The sequence below is a fragment of the Xenopus laevis genome, chromosome 4S, assembly GCF_017654675.1.
Source record: "Xenopus laevis strain J_2021 chromosome 4S, Xenopus_laevis_v10.1, whole genome shotgun sequence".
Lineage (NCBI taxonomy): Eukaryota > Metazoa > Chordata > Amphibia > Anura > Pipidae > Xenopus > Xenopus laevis.
In genome coordinates, this window is record NC_054378.1 from 39,802,874 (window position 1) to 39,823,265 (window position 20,392).

Sequence of the window (20,392 nt, forward strand, 5' to 3'; positions counted from 1 at the left end):
TTGAAAAAATAATAGGAAACGCTAAGGCAATGTGTGACAAAAAAGATAGGAACGAACTCTTACAAAATAAAAATCGAAAACGACAAACTCCACTAGAAAATAGTTGTATTCCGTTTATTACAACATACAATAATTCGAATAAAGAATTGGAAAATATTGGCATATACTCCGTAAAGATACAGATCTTCGAGAACATCTGTCTGTGAATCCTCGTGTAATTTATAGAAAACCATGCACGATCAAGAAAATGCTGGTGCCAAGCTGTTTACCTCCTAAGGAACAAAAACATGTGTCAGACCCATTTAACACTGGAATATCTAACATTTTTTTTTCATGCAGGACCTGCAAAGGATATAATTAATATAGAATTTTACATCAAAAGTATAATAACCTGCAATAGCAACAACATTATATATTTATTACATATATTTATTGTCCGTGTAATTTGCAATATATAGAAAGAACCAATAGAAATTTAAAAACACGAATAAGGGAACATATGAACAATATTAAAAGAGGACTGATGACCCATAGTGTGTCAGCACATTTCAAAACCCATCACAATTCCGATCCCTCTTTCTTAGTCCAATTCACAGGCATAGTCCAGAAAAAAGAACACTGGCGTGGAAGCCATATTATAAATACAATTTCTAGAGAAGAGACCCTCTGGATCCACAAATTAAAGACATTAACTCCACATGGTCTTAATATAGACATCGATTCAAAATGCTTTTTATTTAAATGTGACTAAAATGAACATATTGCCGAGATTTCTATACTTATTTCAGACCATCCCTTACCCACCCCCCAAACACATTCTACGGATATTGAAAAGTCTGATTATCAACTATATCTGGAATCATAAAAATCCCAGGATAGCTGCCTCTAAATTGTCGGCTCTAAAGCGGAACGGAGGCGTTGGACTTCCAGATTGGGATGCTTATTTGAAGGCTGCACAAGTTAATAGGTGTTTTGATTGGGCCTTCCATCACACTAGTAAACTTTGGGTAGGTATAGAACAAGAATCTTCACTGACTCCACTGATGGCTTTACCTTGGTTGACGTCAACTGAGAGACGCATAACAGACAAAACTGACTCTAAGCTACTTTACACCCTTCAAATTTGGGATAGATTAGTCTTGACGGGGAAGTGGATACATGCACCCTCTAGATACACACCTATTTTCGGCAACCCTACTTTCCCCCCGGGATTAAATCCACGCCCTTACGTCGGATGGACCTTGAGGAGACATTTGGGGATTCAATCTCTTCTTTTTGGCACTACAGTCCCACAATGGGAGGTTCTATTTCCTAGTGTCCCCCCAACTCCTATGGATGTATTTCGGCTAGAGCAGGTGAGACATTTTATATTTTCCCGATGCTTGCATTTAACGACTACTGAACCTCCTACGCAGGTGGAACTTCTTTGGGAATCGAAAGATACTCCTCATAGAACGATCTCCTACCTGTATCAATGCATTCTAAGTGTTACAGACCCGCCAAAAGGTATCTTTAAGCATAAATGGGAGGCAGAGTTGGGAGTTCGACTGGAGGAGAGGGATTGGGATAAGATTGTTTGTTTAGCGCACTCAACTTCGACCTGCTGTAAAATTCAGGAACTTAATTATAAATTGTTAAGTCAATGGTATAGGACTCCGGCTAAATTGGCCAAGATATATCGCACACTTTCACCTTCATGTTGGAGATGCGATGAAGGGGTTGGGACCCTGTCTCACATCTTCTGGGGATGCCCGGGTCTGACGAATTATTGGTCTCAGATTAGAGATGTCGTTAAAGAACTCACGGATGTGGATGTCCCTAATGAACCCTTGGAGATACTTCTCCACTACACTTCCACTTCAATTAAGGCTTATCGCAAATCTCTGGTACCAATCTTGTTAGATACGGCTAAACTTCTTGTTCCCATAAACTGGAAACAACGTACTCCCCCCAAGATACGGGATTGGTTATGGAAGATTTCTGAGATTGAAAGGTTCTAAGGATATAAAGCATCATCCACCAAGATATTGAGAAATATACTCAGAAATGGTTTTATTGGGTACAGTTTAAACATTCAGCTAAATACGAGCTGCTGCTGCAGACTTAGATAGCCTTGATTTTAGTGATGTATTTGGAGATGGGATGTGTTTCCTGATTTGGCCTGTCGCTCCTTGGGAAGCAATAGCACTGGGATTTCGATCCACCTCGATTTCCAAGCATTGGCTTGCACATTGTAGGCTCTGCATGTGGATGTTGTCCGGTGGGAGCTGGCTTCTCCCGTCTAGAGGATCCCTGTTCACATCTCACTATAACAGGGTAGGTGCATCATTGTTGTTGTGTACATTATGTGGATGTGACAGTTTATGTGAATAATAGAATGATGGTATTAACTCCCGGACTCGGAGACCCATATCTATCTATGCTGCGTCCTGTGCGAGAGATATTCATGTCTGCTAGAAGATTTCTCTCTCTTTCTATCTTTTCCTTTTTTCTTTTCTCATTTTTCTTCCTTTTCTTACCTTTCTCCTCTCCCCTCTACGACGATTGTCTTATGTTGTTATCAGCGGCTCTTATTACACTCAGGGATGTAGGGTCGCTCCCTCGATATCATTGTGATACTATATGATGTATGATTAAATGGATGCTTTATTCTGTTCTTTGGCTTCCCGGAGTGTATTACCCCCTTTTTCTTTTTTCTGTAACCCTTTTAAAATTTCTAATAAATCAGAATTAAAAAAAAAAAAAATGCTTTTTATTTGATTGATAAAATAAATGTATTGTTTTAAAAGTTGTGTATAGTTAAACATATATTTATAATTTTAACTCCTTTTTAATAATCAATATACGTACATCTGTGTACCATTAATTATGCAAACAAATTAATGGAAGACCAATGAATGTTATTTAAGTAATGACGTGGAAAAATATGGCGTATGCCCCTGATGAAGTACATGTGATATGAAACGCTTTGGGCCTTTTGTGTTCTAATAAATGATATATTTTATATCTACAAATTAGTCAAGTCGATTTTAAAACCCCAAATACTAAATACCGGATCAACGAGCTGATACACCGAAAGGATTCTGCAAATAACCTGTCGGAACACGCCGAAAGACATCTCAGCGTTGTACCACACGCCATAAGACACCTCCGCGTTCCATTCCTAACCGGCATAAACTAACAGGCCCCGCACTGGAAAGAAATCCAAAGGACAGCGATCCAGTTAACACGCTGACTCCGCAGCGCCCTGCCTGAATCTGACAGGCATTCTCTGCAGTAAGAGATCCAAAGAAAGACGGCGATTTACCTAATAAGGCATTCTTTCCTACGTGAAGCTCAGTAAGTGCAATTGCCCATAGGGCACTCCACACAGTTTCCGGTGATATTACACTATTGCAGCCGTTCCTTAGGTGCGTCAGAAGATCGTCTCTACTCTCCACCTTATGCGGCTAAGATTTCCGCGATAAGGATATTATCAAGAAACAACTTTGTGAGTACATCTGATTAGCGATCCACTCAATGTAAAAAACTGTAATACACTATATTGTTTTATTTCTTTATTTAGATATTGGGGACATATATACCGACTAATTGCACCAAACCCATAACTTTTTTTACTTGAGCGCCTAGTCTACAACTGACTAACCTCATTCCTCTCTGACAATAACCTGCTGGACCCCCTACAATCTGGTTTTAAGCCACAACACTCCACGGAAACTGCCCTGACTCGACTAACTAATGACCTTTTAACCGCTAAAGACAACAATCATTTCTCACTACTAATACTGCTTGATCTCTCAGCCGCATTTGACACTGTAGATCACCCTCTCCTCCTCCAGTCCCTCCAGTCGCTTGGCCTTCGTGACACAGCAATGTCCTGGTTCTCTTCTTACATCACCAATCGTTCCTTCAGTGTCTCCTACAATGGAGTATCATCTTCTCCCCTACCTCTTTCTGTTGGGGTTCCTCAAGGCTCTGTCCTGTGACCATTACTATTCTCCCTCTATACTTCCTCCCTCTGCAAATTAATGAGCTCATATGGTTTCCACTACCACCTCTATGCTGACGATACTCAGATCTATCTCTCATCTCCTGATCTCTACCCAGAACTCCTAACTCACGTCTCCTCCTGCCTGTCTGCTATCTCTACCTGGGTGTCGCAACGCTACCTTAAATTAAACCTCTCTAAAACTGAAATTGTTCTCTTTCCTCCAACTAACACCAGTAACATCCATCATATCTAACAATTCCACCTCTCCCCAGGCACCGGTGCCTTGGGGTTATCCTAGATTCTGCCCTGTCATTCACTCCTCATATCCAGTCACTTATTAAATCATGTCACTTCCACCTAAGGAACATATCCAAAATACGATCATCCAGAGACTCTCCAGTCCATAATGAACACTGCTGCGAGGCTCATACACCTCAGCAACCGCTCCTCCTCTGCCACGCCATTCTGTCAATCCCTGCACTGGCTTCCACTACCTCTCAGAATTAAATTCAAATTAATGAACCTGACATTCAAAGCACTTCATAACTCTGCCCCACCCTACATCTCTGAACTCATCTATATACTCACCCAAGCGCTTACTGCGATGCAACATGACTGTTGGGTGCAGACACAGCATTCTGAGAAAAATGTTGCTGCTAATTTCTCCTAACTTAAGCAAGTAAATATGTGTAGTCGTTCTTAAAATTATGTGTGAGTGAATTGTTGAAATGTTATACTTAAAACAAATTAGCAGTGGCTGTTGCATACACGTCTCAATTTCGTATTCAATATAATAAAGATTGATCTGCATTTTCCGTCCTACTTTATTTGTGCATTGCATTCACCTAAAACCGTGACTTACTTGTTGTAATGTTGAATGTTCCAACAACATAGAAAAGTTCTAGACAAAGACAAACCAGATGATGTAACTCATCATTGAGTGCAGGTATGAGCCAGAGCATTCATATTAAAGTAAATGTAAAACCTATTTCCATTAAAGAAGAATTAAAGTTATAATCACAGGGGGTGCTCTCTCAGTGAATATAATCAGTTACCGGATACACGAGACCAGTGCTCCTGTCTGCTGAAAACAGCACCGGTTTGGGGTACTTCTGTAGGAGCAACACAACATGAAGGTGTTCTTCCTCTTCTTCATTCTTTTGCCTCCAATAAGGATTAATTATATCTTAGTTGGGATCAAGTACAAGATACTGTTTTATTATTACAGAGAAAAAGGATGTTGTTTTTTTAACATTTTACAATTTGGATGAAGTGAATTCTATGGGAGACAGCATTCAGTATGTCCACATTGGAATATTTGACAGACCATCCCAATCTCATTTTAGTTCAGACATAGTGAAACTGGTTCATTTTTAAAGGGGTATTTCACCTATAAAGTCACTTTTAGCATGATGCATGTAAATACAATTACATTACATTTAATTATTTGATTTTTTTTTAAATTATTAACCTTTTTTTTAGCAGTTCTCTAGTTTGGAAATTTCAGCAGCTATTTGGTTTCTAGGGACCAGTGCACACTAGCAAGTACAACCAGGCAATTTATTTTGAGAAAAGCATGGTAAAAAGATAATTTGTGCCAAAATCATTAAACCATTAATATTGTTTACAGAGCAGGGGTAATTTGCAAACACAACTGTGGACCCACAAATTTCCCTGCAGTCAGTTGCATGAAAAACCCTCCCTCTGAAGCAAAACATAGCGCCAGGATTCCCACAGCTCCCAGTGGGAGCACACATTACTCTTCAGCCAAACACCAGAAATAAAGTCTACTGGATTTAGAAAACGCTCACTGCAATTGTTAATGATTCAGATGGGCTCTGGCACAAGTGCATTTTCTGAGGCTTCAAGTTTCCTGTATTAATAAAGAAAGTAGCCAATGGTGTATTACCCTTTTATATAAAAAAAAACAACTTAATCTTATCAGATCTACTCACGTTACGTTGGAGCAGTAGTCAGCTCAAATGTATATCGCATAAAATGAGGCTTCCTGGTGATGCTGTAACCTGATGGGAAATGAGCCACAAATAGTGAAGTACAGCGAGGAGTTCCCTCCAATGGCCCAGGAACCGTTTATACTTACAGGATGTCAATCATTTGAAGCATATCTGTGCAAGCGGTACATAGTCCGGCTGTTGTTTGGACGGACTGCTTCAAGTGCTGGTTACGGAGTGCCTGGGTTGTTATGATCCTTCCCTCCGTGCTGATGCTTCTGAGAATGAAATTGTTATGCTCAGTAGCAGCATTCGTCGAAATAAGGGACCCACTTGTCCGTAACGAAAATGAGTCAATCCTTGATTCTCAGCTGAACTACGTACCGCTCACAGAGATATGCTTCAAACGATCAATGTCCTGTACGTATAACCGGTACCTGGGCCATTGGAGGGAAGTCCTCACTGTAACAGTAAATCAGAATAGACAGCACTTCTGGATAGTTTAATAAAGCAGGTTAAGGGATTTGATCTTGAAACGCGTTAGGTTTTTCCTGCAACCTGCTTTATTAAACTGTCCAGAAGTGCCGTCTATTCAGATTTTTCTGTTATTGGATACAGTGGGGATGCTGGAGACTGAGCACCTGGCAGGAGGAGGAACAAGCGGTGAGCTTGAGTGGTCTCAAGTTATCTTGTGAAGTCCTCACTGTACTGTGCACTATTTGCGGCTCATTTCCCACCAGGTTACCGTATCACCAGGAAGCCTCATTTTATGCGATATACATTTGAGCTGACTACTGCTCCAACGTAATGTGAGTAGATCTGATAAGATTACGGGGTTTTTTTTATTTAAAATGGTAATACACCATTGACTACTTTCTTTATTAATATAGGAAACTCAGAAACTGGGAAAGTCTCAGAAAGCACACTTGTACCTAGTTCAATTGTGACACGATTAATGTTGAATTAGGAACACAATTTAGTAAATTTTTTTTATAAAACATGTTTTTATTTAATATTTTATAACATAATATAGTACGTTTCCATTATGCAGTTTTGTACATACCGGTAGTAATAAGAATAAGTTCTTCACATTTTTTTAACAATATATAGTAACAGTGTAAGAACTTCAGCTCAAAATTTGGTATATGACCCTATGTAGGATTTAATGGGTATATAGCCAAAAATCCAGTAACGTGACTGGAGGGGGCGGGACCTGCAGCCGGGCCCCCGCCCCCTTCGTACATAGATTATCTGGCTGGAAATCTGCCGCTGCGGGAGGAAATCGCCAGTGCGCGGGCGGAAATCTCCAGTGCGCGAGCTGCAGGGGGGTCCTGAGGGGTTGCGGGCCCTGGCTCCCCCGATACTTCTGCCACTGCAAAAATCTATTTATTTGAATTTAGTCAATTTTAATGAATCAGCCCCAACTGTACCAGGTGCAACTTGCAAGCATGACAATACTGGAATTCTGGGGAGAAATGCTGGATTGTGGCACATGGAGATGCAAACTGCAGAAAGTAAATTATGTACCTCCGTGCAAAACTTTTTATAGAGGCAATTTTATAGAAGATTTTTTTTTTTCACTTTTCCAGTTTTGGCTAGTTACTATTGCTGAAAATTTTTTTCCTCAGGGCTAGGAGGATGCAATTATAATAATGTTTACAGCTATTTAGGTCAGGAGTTATGGAGTTGCAAATATATGTTCTATAGGACATAATTTGACATGTAAATGTACTGTAAATAGCAAATTCAAATATTTTAAAAACATGCATTTTTATAATCTGCCGCTAGATGGCAATAATGTTTATCATATGTACAGTAGCAGGGAGCCTAACCTGGTTAAGGTGGGCAGTGAAAGTACATTTTCTATACTATACTGTCTCCTTTGACTAAAATGGAATAATGAATCCTAGGTTCTGGTTTACTGTGCTCTATTTCACCACAACACAGTTGTAAAGTTCAGGAATTCATTCAGCAATAGATTGTCAGCTTTGAAGCCCAAGAATAGTTATGAAGCACTGAAATTATTTATACATTTTTTTAACATGATCTTTCTTATTTTCTGATAGTTCATGGTTTAATGTCATAGATGATCATAACGAATGAGGCAAGGAAAAAATCAATGTCAGACCCCAGTGTAATTGAAGGGGTTGCCATAGTGTTATCCTTGTCCCTTGGCACTTCATCAGCACGCCAGAGAAAATAAGAAAAACAAAGGTAAAATGCGGATCCCTCCCCTGTAGGGATCATGCACTGATCTCCCTAACCTCCAAGTCCCTGAACACTTATTAAGGGCCCCTCTTATTAGTTTTGGGTAAACAGTAAAGACAGTTCTCATGTGCAACGGACTGAATACAAAAATGATTTATACCCAAACATAGGGCCAGAACTAGGGGTAGGCAGTTGCATAGGACATAACTTGAAGGGAGAGCAAATTGAAGATAAAAGTGCACTGTCCCTAAGGGTAAGGTTAGGTTTAGGTGGTTTAAAAACAAAACATTATAAATAACCAAACTAATATTTAGTTACATAGACATTGACGGAGTTGCAATAAGGCTTGAGTATTAAATGAAAGAAACAACTATGTAATTTTTTTGATGTACAATCTTTAGTCCTTCATCTGTTTTTCCCTTTGTCAGTGAAATGTGTAGTTTAGTAGCAGATGACAAAAGGCCTGCAGGTTCTGTTACACTAATGAATATACATGTGGAATAATGTCCCCATCCCACTGTAAAATATAGTGTATTTAATGTCAGCAAGGACTTCCACAGTGCTTTGTAACATACACTAGTTTCAGTGAGTCAATGACACGCACTAATACTGATGGCATCACTAAGCACTTTTTTAGAAGCATGTACAGGTTATATATAGCTTTTGTGAATGATTTGCTTTTTTCCCAAAGGGGTCCCTGCATTGCTAGTAGGAACCCAAGCCAACTGCCCACAAAACAGGCACCTGTGAAGAGGGTTGCCACCCGGTATTTTACCGGCCTGGCTGTTGAAAATGTTGTTTGATGCCAATGTTATTTATAGGGAAAAACCATAAAAATATAGGAAGGACGGTATTTTTTTTCCAGAAAATGTGGCAAGTAGGGATGCACCGAATCCAGGATTCAGTTCGGGATTTGGCCAGGATTCAGCCTTTTTCAGCAGGATTCGAATCCTTCTGCCTGGCCGAACCGAATCCAAAGCCTAATTTGCATATGTAAATTAGGGGCGGGGAGGGAAATCACATGACTTTTTGTCACAAAACAAGGAAGTAAAAATTTTTTCCCCTTCCGGTATTCGGCCGAATCTTTCGCAAAGGGTTCGGGAGTTCGGCTGAATCCAAAAAAGTGGATTTGGTGCATCCCTAGTGGCAACCCTACTTTTGAACAATGGATATGCAAAAAAAAAAAAAATTGCTTTGTATCATTATTCCTTTTATTAACATCTGCATCTTAGTAAAATTCCAGAGTCAACTAATATGTATTTTACCTGTTTGCACATTTGTGAATCCTGCGGCTAAACTATAAATTCTTTTTTTATAGTTTTATTATATAATATATGTGCATTTAGAAAACATGAAAATTTCTACACAGCAGCAACTGAAGAGTTAACTTACTAACCAAAGGGCCGGACCAGTTGCATTGACCATGCATTTTATCACACAGGAAGCTGCTGGATGATTGGCTGAGGTTCACAGCATGTTTTGCTGATTATACGGTGTCCATTTTAGGACATCTGTGTGCAAAATTACAGTGTATCTGGCTGTCTTTCCAAACTAAAATCTCTATTTTACTCTCTTTTTTAAAAAAAAAAAAAAAAATCTTTATTGTACTGTTTAGCTCTTTGTTCTCCCCCTACGTGTAGGGCTTTTTTGGGCTGCAGCGTACTTCTCCATCCTGCTCCCTCCCCCCATGTCACTCTATCCTGCTCCCAACTTTCTCCACCCACCTCCCTCCATCCTGTCACTTATTTCATACGTCATTTGACCCACTCCCAACTCCCTCCCTCCTAATTTGTCCATGCTGCAGTATTCTACCTGTTCCTTACAGTGGCAATACTCTGAAGTTTCTAACTATAAGTTGATTTGTGGCTGTACATTAAATTAACCTATACATTTTATTTTGAGCTCTGTCTGCAATTAATTTGAGAGTATATAATAACTTATAGTTAGAAATGAAACAGAATCCCTACTAAAAGCAAAAAGATCCATTCACTAAGCACTAGAAGAACATACAGTTGAATTAAGGGATTGCTTTATTATATAGATTAATATCCATCTTTAAATCTGATTAGTTGCAGTTTGACAAAAGATAATACTGTATAATAAAACTCAATAACTCTGTATGTTTCACAGGCTTTGTGGATGATCTTGTGCCATGTAACAGGCCAGAGGTATCAGGGAGAAGGTATAATCATGCAGCAAGGATGAATCAGGAAGTAAAAAGCAGGTAGAGTGCTACAGAGGGATGGAATCAGGTAGCAGGATTGAGGGAGGGGATCAGAGAAATTTGGATGGAGTGAGATGGGGGAGGGAATAGGGTGCAGAATGGAGGGAGGTAGGAGGAGGGAGTAGAGAACAGGATGGAGGGAGGTAGGCGGAGGGAGTAGAGAGCAGGACAGAGAAAGTATGCTGCAGCCTGGAACAATCACTTACAAATAGAAAGATTACTAAGACTTTAACTGGGAGGCGCAATAAGAATTTTCATTAACAGAATTTACAATGGGGAGGGAGCAGAACGCACTGCTATTTTGCACACAAATGTCCTAAGATGGACACCGTTTGGTTACCTGCAGAGCACGTTAGTGAAGAAGAGGGCTGCGTGTACATGGTGTGGAATATGTTCAGTTTCCCACTGCTCTCTCAGCTGTACGGAGCCTCCAGGTAGCCGGGATTTGCCTTACAAGCAGACACTACTGGAATTGGTGAGCTTTGGGCTGAAATCTGGAGAGTGTGGAATTTTGTAGGAACTCACAGACAACAAAGGGTTTCTGGAGGGTTAAACTTGTCTAGCGTTCTTTTTTCTGTTTGGATAATGGTGAGACCATGTAACAGGTTGCTGGCAGTCGCCAAACCCCATGGGAGGTGAAGAGGAATAATAACTGGTGCATGGTAATCCCTGGGTGCCTTAGAAACATCTGCTGCTGAGCCAGGTGACATAATCCCTAGGCCAGTGCCATGCCGTTTTGGTACAGTGCAACCCGCCACTGATTTCCTTCTTTCCAAAGGCACTAGACATGAGGGTGACTGGGGATGACATGGATGGCTTTGAAGGAGAAGCATCTAGCACATCTATGGTGTCAGGGGCAAGCAGCCCATACCAACCCACCACTGAACCAGTGATGCACGGTCGGGGCCTCCGGGGTATACGCTGCGACTTGGCTTATATTCGCTCTCTCTTCGGGATCCTGAAATGCATTCAAGTGGTGAGTAATTTAAAAGAAAGATGTGTGAGTACATGGATTTGGTATAATAATTAGATTCAATAAGGTGGTCCTATTCCATTGCCTTTTCATTGTTTTGCTACTTCTTCTTCTTCTTAGCAACAGGTTGACAGGTGCATGTTTGAAATGACTGCTTTAACCAGGCCATGCATATTAAAACTAGAATCTTTCCAACACAGAATAGTTACAGTTAGCGAATGTTTGTTAGACAACGTAACATTAAAGGGCTGGGTCACCTTTAAGTTAACTTTCAGTATGTTATAGAATGGCTAATTGTATGCAACTTTTCAGTTGGCCTTTATTTTTTATACATTTTTTAAATTATTTTGGCCCCAATTTTTTTTTTTTTTTAAAAAATGCTTTGTAAGGCTACAAATGTATAGTTATTGCTACTTTGTATTACCCATCTTTCTATTCATATCCACTCCTATTCGTATTACTGTCTCTTATTAAAATCAATGCTAGGGTAAATTGGACGATAGCAACCAGATTTCTGAAATTGCAAAGTCTGTGGTTTTTGAGTTACTTATGTTTTTATTCAGCAGCTTTCTAGTTTGCAATTTCAGAAATCTGACCAAATTACCCTAGCAACCAGATTTCTGAAATTGTAAATTGAAGAGCTGCTGAATAAAATGCTAAATAGCCACGAAAAAAACACACATAAAAAAAGGAAAACCAACTGCAATTGCAGAATCTCACTATCTACATCAAACTAAAAGTTAATTTAAAAGTAAACAACCCATTTAACACAAAGGATATAAACAAGAGAATTGTTCTTCTGTTGTTGCCAGATTCAGAATCCATGTACTGATATTACTACTCTTTATTATAACTCGTTATTGTGAAAGGTTCCGTGCTGCTGTCCTGGACCGCACAGTTATACAATATTGTTTATATTGATAATTTTACTGTACTGTGCATGGCGGCACTGGAAGAACCCCAGGCTGGTGCAATATTCACAGATGATGAGCACCGTCATGGGATTTAAGTTTAGCAATTGCAAACACTAGGGGCACCTATAGTAATTTACACTTTTCTGCTTTGACCCAACCTGACCGACATGTTCAGACCTGCCAGACCAGTGGATGATCCAATACCCATTATATGTTCCAATATATTTGTAAGGCCCCAGTGCTCCTTAGGATGCGGCTGGGCGACATACCACCCTTAAAATTTTGCCGCCCTAGGGCCGGGCCTTTGTGGCCTTGCCACAAATCTGAACACAACTACCTGCAGGTCTGTATTTGAGCAAGCAGCCATTGCCATCTCCACAAGTTTAGAAAAATGTAATCCCAGGCTGCTTTATAGTCCCCAATAGAAATGGAACTCTGAAAAAACCCTGGCTCTTAGTCATTCTTAATCATGTTTGGGGACACATGAAGTATGACAGTAATGAAATAAAAAAGCACATTTGATGGTTTCAGTGTCTTGTTATTTAAACAATATTTTAGATGTTGGCTGATACACAACTTACCCACTCCTTACCTCTTACATGACCTGTTTTGTTTTACCAAGTCAGGCCAGGTAGTGTCTGACATTCTTGGTAATGCCCATTTCTCTGTCATACTGATGTAGCACCCCAGCTATGTAAAATAGGTGTTGTTTTGCATGGAAACAATGTTCTATTATAGAATCTATCAATTAGAAGGTCATTTTTACCTGTAGACACAAATGACTTGGCCTGTGTATATTTAAGGATGAAGCGAATAACCTGGCTAGAGCACTGTTCAACAACGGATTAGGTTGCTTATTGCTGCTACAGTTGTATAGGATTTAACAATTATTTACGCACATGGTACATATATTTAACTGTATTGTACACATGGATTTTAGCTAGCTGTCCTTTAGCTAATGTCACTACATAGGAAATAACAATGAACCAACGGCACTGTGGATTACAAATGACTTGTGATCACAGTATTTATTTTGTGCTGATAATTTAGCAAAGTCTATGATGAAAGTTTGGCCATGTGAATGTATGTCTGCATAAAGGTTAGGGTAGGAATGTGCAGTGCCCGCTGTACCTGCATCCTTTACATGCCCAGTCTTGCTCGCTGGAATGAGCACAATGTTCGGTTGTTGTCAGGGTCACCACGTGAGGGTGGAACTACGGCCAGAGGGTGCCAATAAGGTATATATTAATATTACAGAAAGTGGCACTTTGACTCTGTGCATGCAAACATGTACACCATGTAATAGTAACACCTGGAACAATGTTTATAGTGGGTTTACTTGCCCATAACAATTACATTTAGGGACTTTTTTAGCATATGTGGTCCTAGAAGGTAGAATGTAATGATGTTTGCTGGGAATTGTTGTGCTAGATCCTACTGTATGTAGGGCCAAATGTTTCCTATGCCTGTTCTACCATGAGATAAGTCTGGATTAGAACCATGGAAATATAGATCATAGCTATTGTAAAGTTTTATTCTTTTATTCAAGGGGGGGGTTACCACAGTTTTACACATGCTTGTAAGCCAAGGCGTGCACTGATAATTTTTTGTGTTTCTGAAAGCAGTGGGTCTGTCCTTATTGTTTATAAAAATCACAATAATACTGGTGTATGGAATAACTTCAAAACAGGGACAAGCTTTTGTGGTTTAATGGAGTCAGTCCACAAACAATAACATTCATACTGTGGAAGTACCATGGTCTCCCTTATGTGCTAAGCATTGGGATATCTTTCTTGAGCAGAAGCCAGTGCATTTGAAATATGTTAGTAGCATATTAATTATTTACAAGCAAAGGCTATACCTACTCATTTTATAAATTAAATTCTAGCTCCTGCATGCTAAGAAAGAAGTGACAGAAGAATGACCAGGTGGAACAAACAAACTTTTGTTTTGGTGGTACAATGGGTTTATTGGTTAGCATTGCTGCCTCTACCCGAAAAAGGTGTTTTTGAATAATGAAAGAAAATGTAGCAGACATCTCCAGGTTTAATTTAATTAAGAGGTTTACATTTGTTCTGCAACATTATTTCAGGAGAAAGAACCAGTAGTGCAGATTGTAAGCAGTCAGACAGGTACTGCTTTTAATAGCAACCACATTTACAAACGATATTAAAACAATTGAAAATGTTATTAATGTATATTGAAAAGGTACTTAAAATTAAATGTTTTGAATTGTAGAGGTGCCCCCCTGAACTACTGGAGTTCAGATTTAATTTCAACCAGAGCAGTACCTACAAATGTCATAAAAAAAAGCTTCTCCTATATTCCCCCTGTATATGCTTGGGTTCCTCCAAACACCAGCCAAGTTAATTGGCTCCTAATTAGATTGACACTATCTGTGGATGTGATAGGGACCTTAGACTGTAAGCTCTTTTGGGGCAGGGATCAGTGAATAGTCAGCCTCTAGACATAATTATAAAGTGCATGATTTTTTAGTATTTTGGTATGAACAACTACAGCATGATGCTCTCTAACACAAAGAAAAAATATAAACATTCCATCTGTATCTTTTTAACTTAGATGTTTAATTGCAGGACCTGCACAGGCTAATTAGGAGCAACTGTGTTCTTTTGTTTTATTTGCACTAGGAAGTGGATTTTGAATACGGTTGGGCACAGACAGTAGACAAGCTCCAATAACCAGGGTCACTTTGTTTGACTGAAGGACAAAGAATCAGGAGTGCTATGGATTAGTCTTAACATTTCTGGGTGATTTTCTTTGCTAATAACTCTTGAACATTTAATTTTTTTACACTACCTATAGGTATGTTTAGAAGCTCCTAAGAGGGTAACTGAACCCTTTCTGAAGTTTAAAACTTTTGTATCAGAAGCAACATAGGTATTGATTTGGCAGGTGGAAAGGGTTTATATTCTTGGTGGTGGTTTTATGTTCTAAAGGTTATGGTTACACCCTGTGCATAAATGGTTTGAAAGTCACACCCAATATACCTTTTCTTCATACATTTATTCATACCCAACGGAGCGTTTGAACAGTGGTAACTAGAGGTGAAATAGAATGCTGAGCTTAGGTAATCTTCTTAGCTACTTTCTCTTATACCAGAGAGAGCATTTTGATAATAGAAACTTAAATAATGCTCAGTTTCTTTATATTTGTTTTTAAATTAAGCACTTAGTCAATCCTAAGGTTCTGCACAATCTAACTGGAGGAGGGTTTTCCGACAACCTTGCAGTGGTCTCAGGAGCAGGCAATGGTGGCTATCAGATGGCAATTGGGAATGCTCACTTTGGTGCTCCAGGGAAATGCCATCTGACAGTGCTAACAATAGATATCATGGTTACCATTCAAATAAAGGTGAAGAAGCTGCAGTTGGTACAAAGACTTTTTTCTTATTACATTCATTTTCCTATTACATTCCAGTGTAACTGCAGCTTTAGGGTTCCCTGCTCAGCCACTTGGATTTTATTTTTTTTGAATGATAAAATAAGATTTTGATTGCTCCCACTGATCCGCCATTCACCACAGGTAAAGTTGCTGCATGCATGGGCTGCTTAACCTTCCCAAAAACAACCAGCTTCAGTGCCCTTACATCCCAACTAAATTCAAGATTATTTTGGCACAGACCTTAACCTTCTTGCAATCATTGCATCAGTGCTTAAGTTGAAAAGCTTTTTCTGACATTTGAATTGTTCATGCAATTATAATGCAGTTTATTAGATTTCTAATTCTATAAACCATAGTTGTGTTCTTCTGTAGGACACTGGAACAAGGTGAGGCAGAACACACTCTTGATTCTCTTTCAATGAGAAAGTCTGGTGCAGAGTGTGGAGAGTACGGCAACCCCCAATGTATCAGTAAAATAGAAATAACCCTGCCTTGAGTGCCAGTGTATTTCTATTTTTCTGTAGGACACCACATCACATGGAAACTACCGCTGTATTACTGGTCAAAAGTCAATACTGTACATGAATGTTTGTGCTCTTGCAATCTTCCTTTTCACTTTTGTAATACAAAAGTGTTTGAGAGTGTCATTCTTCCACTTGATAGTAGATGCTATTATTCACCATGCTTTAGCTCAGGGGTAATCTATATATAAAGGTACATTTTTATTGTAATTGTAATCCTATGAAATCATTTATTATTATATAGTACAGCACAAGAAAGGGCTGTTTCTGGTGTCCTCATGCCTGGATTTGTGTAAAGGCCTCAAAAGCCTAGGACAGTGGCGTAACTACAGAGGACAAGAAATCCAGAGGCACACAGAACTGATGCAAGCAAGGAACACCTTGCACGTTTATTGCGGTATAGATTGCGGTATAGCAGTGCTATACCGCAATAAACGTGCAAGGTGTTCCTTGCTTGCATCAGTTCTGTGTGCCTCTGGATTGCTTGACTTCTGGATTTGATTTTGAGGTTGCCGAACCTCTACCATTGTGCACCAGACAGCATTGATTTATTTCACACAAGGGTGTGCATGAGCCAGATTTCTCTTGGTAACTACAGAGGAAGCAAACCCTGCGGCTGCAGGGGGGGCCCAGGATGTATAGGGGCCCCATGAGCCCCTAATTCATATATAATTTCAATAAATATTGGTAAAACAGATCAATCTCTAGACATTTTTGAGCCATGAAAAATAATTTGCTGTGGGGCCCATTAATATCTAGTTATACCACAGGTATAGGGGGCAGAAGCACTGGGGACATGTGAAAGATTTGGTAGCTCTTTAAATCTTCATTGTGTCTCCATAATCCAGCCATGATGGGATAAGATTTGCACATGAGTGAATGCGCATATGAAGGGGGGAAGAAGGGGTAGGAAGGGGGGGAACGAGTGGTCCTAGCCTAGGGGTTCCCTATGTATAAATCTTATGTACAAATGTCTAAAAAGAGGAAGTTACTAGGGCAGTTACATTTTGAATCTTTTAAAGAGCAACTCTGTTAGTGAAATGTGGGTAAGAGAAACCTGCATCCGATCCTAACCCGCAAAATATTTGTACTGTAGGACACATACCCAACCCCTACTTGCATCTTTCCACTCTGTACTACTTCTATGTGTACCTCTGTTTCTAAGAGAAGAGGAAGAGTGTGTTTCCCAAGTCTGACCTGCACCCAACCAAACCTGCTATGGTCACCCAGATTTCAACCCAACTCTGAAGGTTTCAATTCAGCCCACACATTAATAAATTCTGTCCTAATATAAATAATGCTGATGTGCATTTGCATTTGGTTTTCCTACCACATGTGACTTTCTGTTATTGCGATCACTGCAATTGAACAGCCTGCAGGGCAGGAACATGACAATGTTTGCTGTGCTCAGCGTGGACTGCAAGCCAAAGATTCAAGACTTAGCTATCCTTTCTGCCTCAAGTGTTGCACCACGGCACTGTACCCTGCCAAGGGCTTATATTATCCTTATCATTATTCCTTTTAGTATTTCAGTACACCCCCTTTATGACAGGAGCTCATTTAATTGGGCTTAATGACAAAAAGAGACATACGGTAAATACTATGAATTTATAAAATATATATATATATATATATATATATATCCATACAAACTGGAGTGGAGCGGAGTCCCAATCTGTGTTTAGCCCACCATGTGAGCAAATCATACATTCAACAAAAAAGTCCAGACTTCAAAATTTCAAGAAGAAAAGGAGGAAAAGACGTTTATCAGAAAAACTTGCTCAGACAAACTTGCAACGTTTCGAAGCTCTCGCTTCTTTATCAAACATCACTTGATAAAGAAGCGGAAGCTTCGAAACCTGCAAGTTTTTCTGATAAATGTATTTTCTTTCTTTTTCCACAAAATATTGAAATCTGGACTTTTTTGTTAAATATATATATTTGTTTTTTAGCCAACTTAAAGGAAAACCATGATAGTTTGCCTGTGCTGCAGGGATCAGGCTGTCTTTTGTCTCATAGGGTAATCCAATCTGTGCACCACCCAATATGGACTTCAGGGGGGTATATTTTCCTATTAACTCTGCTTTAGGTGACACAGTTGAAAATATGTGCCCCTGTGTTAGGTAACTTTGAAATTTTGCTCGTGTAGGTATAATCACTAGTGATTATAATGACTTACCTGAGATCCTGGGTGGCTGTTTACTAAAAATCTGCACCAGGTACAACTTTGAGAGGGTCACATAGTGGCCTTCTTCTGCTTCTTTGATTTTCTCTGTGGTCCTGAGTCAAATTTGCAAGCGCAGTTAAGTGAAAAGCCAACTTTTGCATCTAGCTTTGGCTTTTCCCTCAACTGAACATACAGACCAGAACATAGAGAAGCTCCAGAAAGAAGAAGATGGTATCAGCGTGGCACTCTTACAGCAGTACCCTGGCTAGTGCAGTGAACAGCAGCACAGGATCTCAGGTAAATGATTAGAATCTTTGACATATTGTGACACTTTGGCACCCTACAGTAATTATTCCTTCTCCTTTTAAGATACTGGAAAATAACAATGAAAGCAGCAGGTGAGTTATTTAGCTCCCCAGCAGCATTAAGCGAGTATTTCCTTCCTTGCTGCAGTGTAGACTGACAATTTAATCATCTCTTGCCGATTAGTTTAAATACTACTTAAATACTACTTTTTTTACTGAAAGGTTTTCTTATATGAGCATCCGTATGTGCTGTGCAGGCACAAATATCCATAATTCAGCAATAAAAAAAACTGCAAGCACTATAACAAAAAAATACATTCCATTTCCAAGAATAAATAGGCTTGTGGTTTAACTAGGGGACGAGCAGCCCAGACGGAGGAATGTGTTTTTGGATCTGGTCACGAGTTAACGTCCCGCTTCCTTCTTTTCTGACAAACTTTGCATCTCCTGCTCCTGATGTTGAAATCCTAGAGAATGTTGTCTTTACTTGGTGATTAGTATTTGTCAGCACGTGGAACTGCTTTACTTTTTATTTCCGCTTAAGGTTACAAGTATATCTGTATGTCCCTCTTGTTTTACTCCATGCGTAATCACTGCCATTCGTTTGATTTGGCTTTACCAGCGTTAAAGAATTTGCGTGGTTTGATCCCTGATGGGTTCAGTGCTGACATAATACATAGGCTTGCTCTGTGGGTTTACTTATAATCCCAGAAATGTACAACATTTAATTCTAAAAATCTGAAGTCAGCAGCTTAGTTGTAATATATTTACAATAAGGAGTATCCCTGGGCCATTATACAGCTGTCTCATCTCTCACCAGTCCCTGCAAAGAGACCTACATCTAGTAATACATTAACATGTACAAGACTATACCTCTCATTAACTAAATGTTATTTTAGCCACATAGCAAACTTACTACAATTCAGCTTTCCTAAATAAGCATTGGGATTAATGGTAAGCACCTTTATTTAAAAATGTCTTGTTTTAAATAACTAATAAATAATGGTGTTAAAGGGCCTGTTTTTTTTCCAACTATTTTTTTTATTACGGCTACATCCCTGCTGACTTATTTTGTGTTTCATATGAACCCATATGCTTTCTTCCAACAGTTAAATTGTAGGCCTGTCTGGTTTAAAAAAAAAAAGGCAGTGGTCTGAAATCTTTTATTCTCATGTATATCCCCTATAAAGAGCAAATAACAAAAAAACAAATACATATGATTATTCCTTATATATATATATATATATATATATATATATATATATATATATATATATATATATATATATATATACTGTATATATATATATATATACTGTATATATGTATATATATATATATATATATATATATATATATACTGTGTATATATATATATATATATACTGTGTATATATATATATATCTATCTATCTATATATATATACTGTGTGTGTATATGTATGTGTATATATATATATATATATATATATATATATATATATATATATATATATATATATATATATATATATATATATATATATACTGTACAGGTGGAATTTTTTTCCCATGTGCTTGGTTAAACTGTAAGTAGAACTGTGAGTTCTAATTGTGTAGAACAGATTTTAACCCACGCCTTCTGTACTGCACTTTAAAGTGCCAGATGCTGTCAGTATTTTTTTTGTATTAATCTGTACTAGGGCATGTATGGTAAAAGCAGAGTTAACTTTGCCTTATGGACTTTGGGAGAGGC

At 38.8% G+C, this 20,392-nt stretch overlaps 1 protein-coding gene across 2 annotated transcripts in view; it reads left to right on the forward strand.

Moving 5' to 3' along the window:
* The first annotated feature begins 10,444 nt into the window (after positions 1-10,444).
* LOC108715399 (CKLF-like MARVEL transmembrane domain-containing protein 4) overlaps positions 10,445-20,392 on the forward strand; it is a 30,361-nt gene continuing 20,413 nt past the window's right edge. Inside the window, exons 1-2 of one of the 2 annotated variants that reach the window (XM_018260489.2) lie at positions 10,445-10,850; positions 11,154-11,351. In XM_018260489.2, the coding sequence (XP_018115978.1) occupies positions 11,163-11,351 (189 nt within the window). In that variant the 5' untranslated portion in view covers positions 10,445-10,850; positions 11,154-11,162. Of the gene's footprint in view, positions 11,352-20,392 lie in introns of both variants that reach the window. The other variant, XM_018260488.2, reaches the window with a different exon arrangement.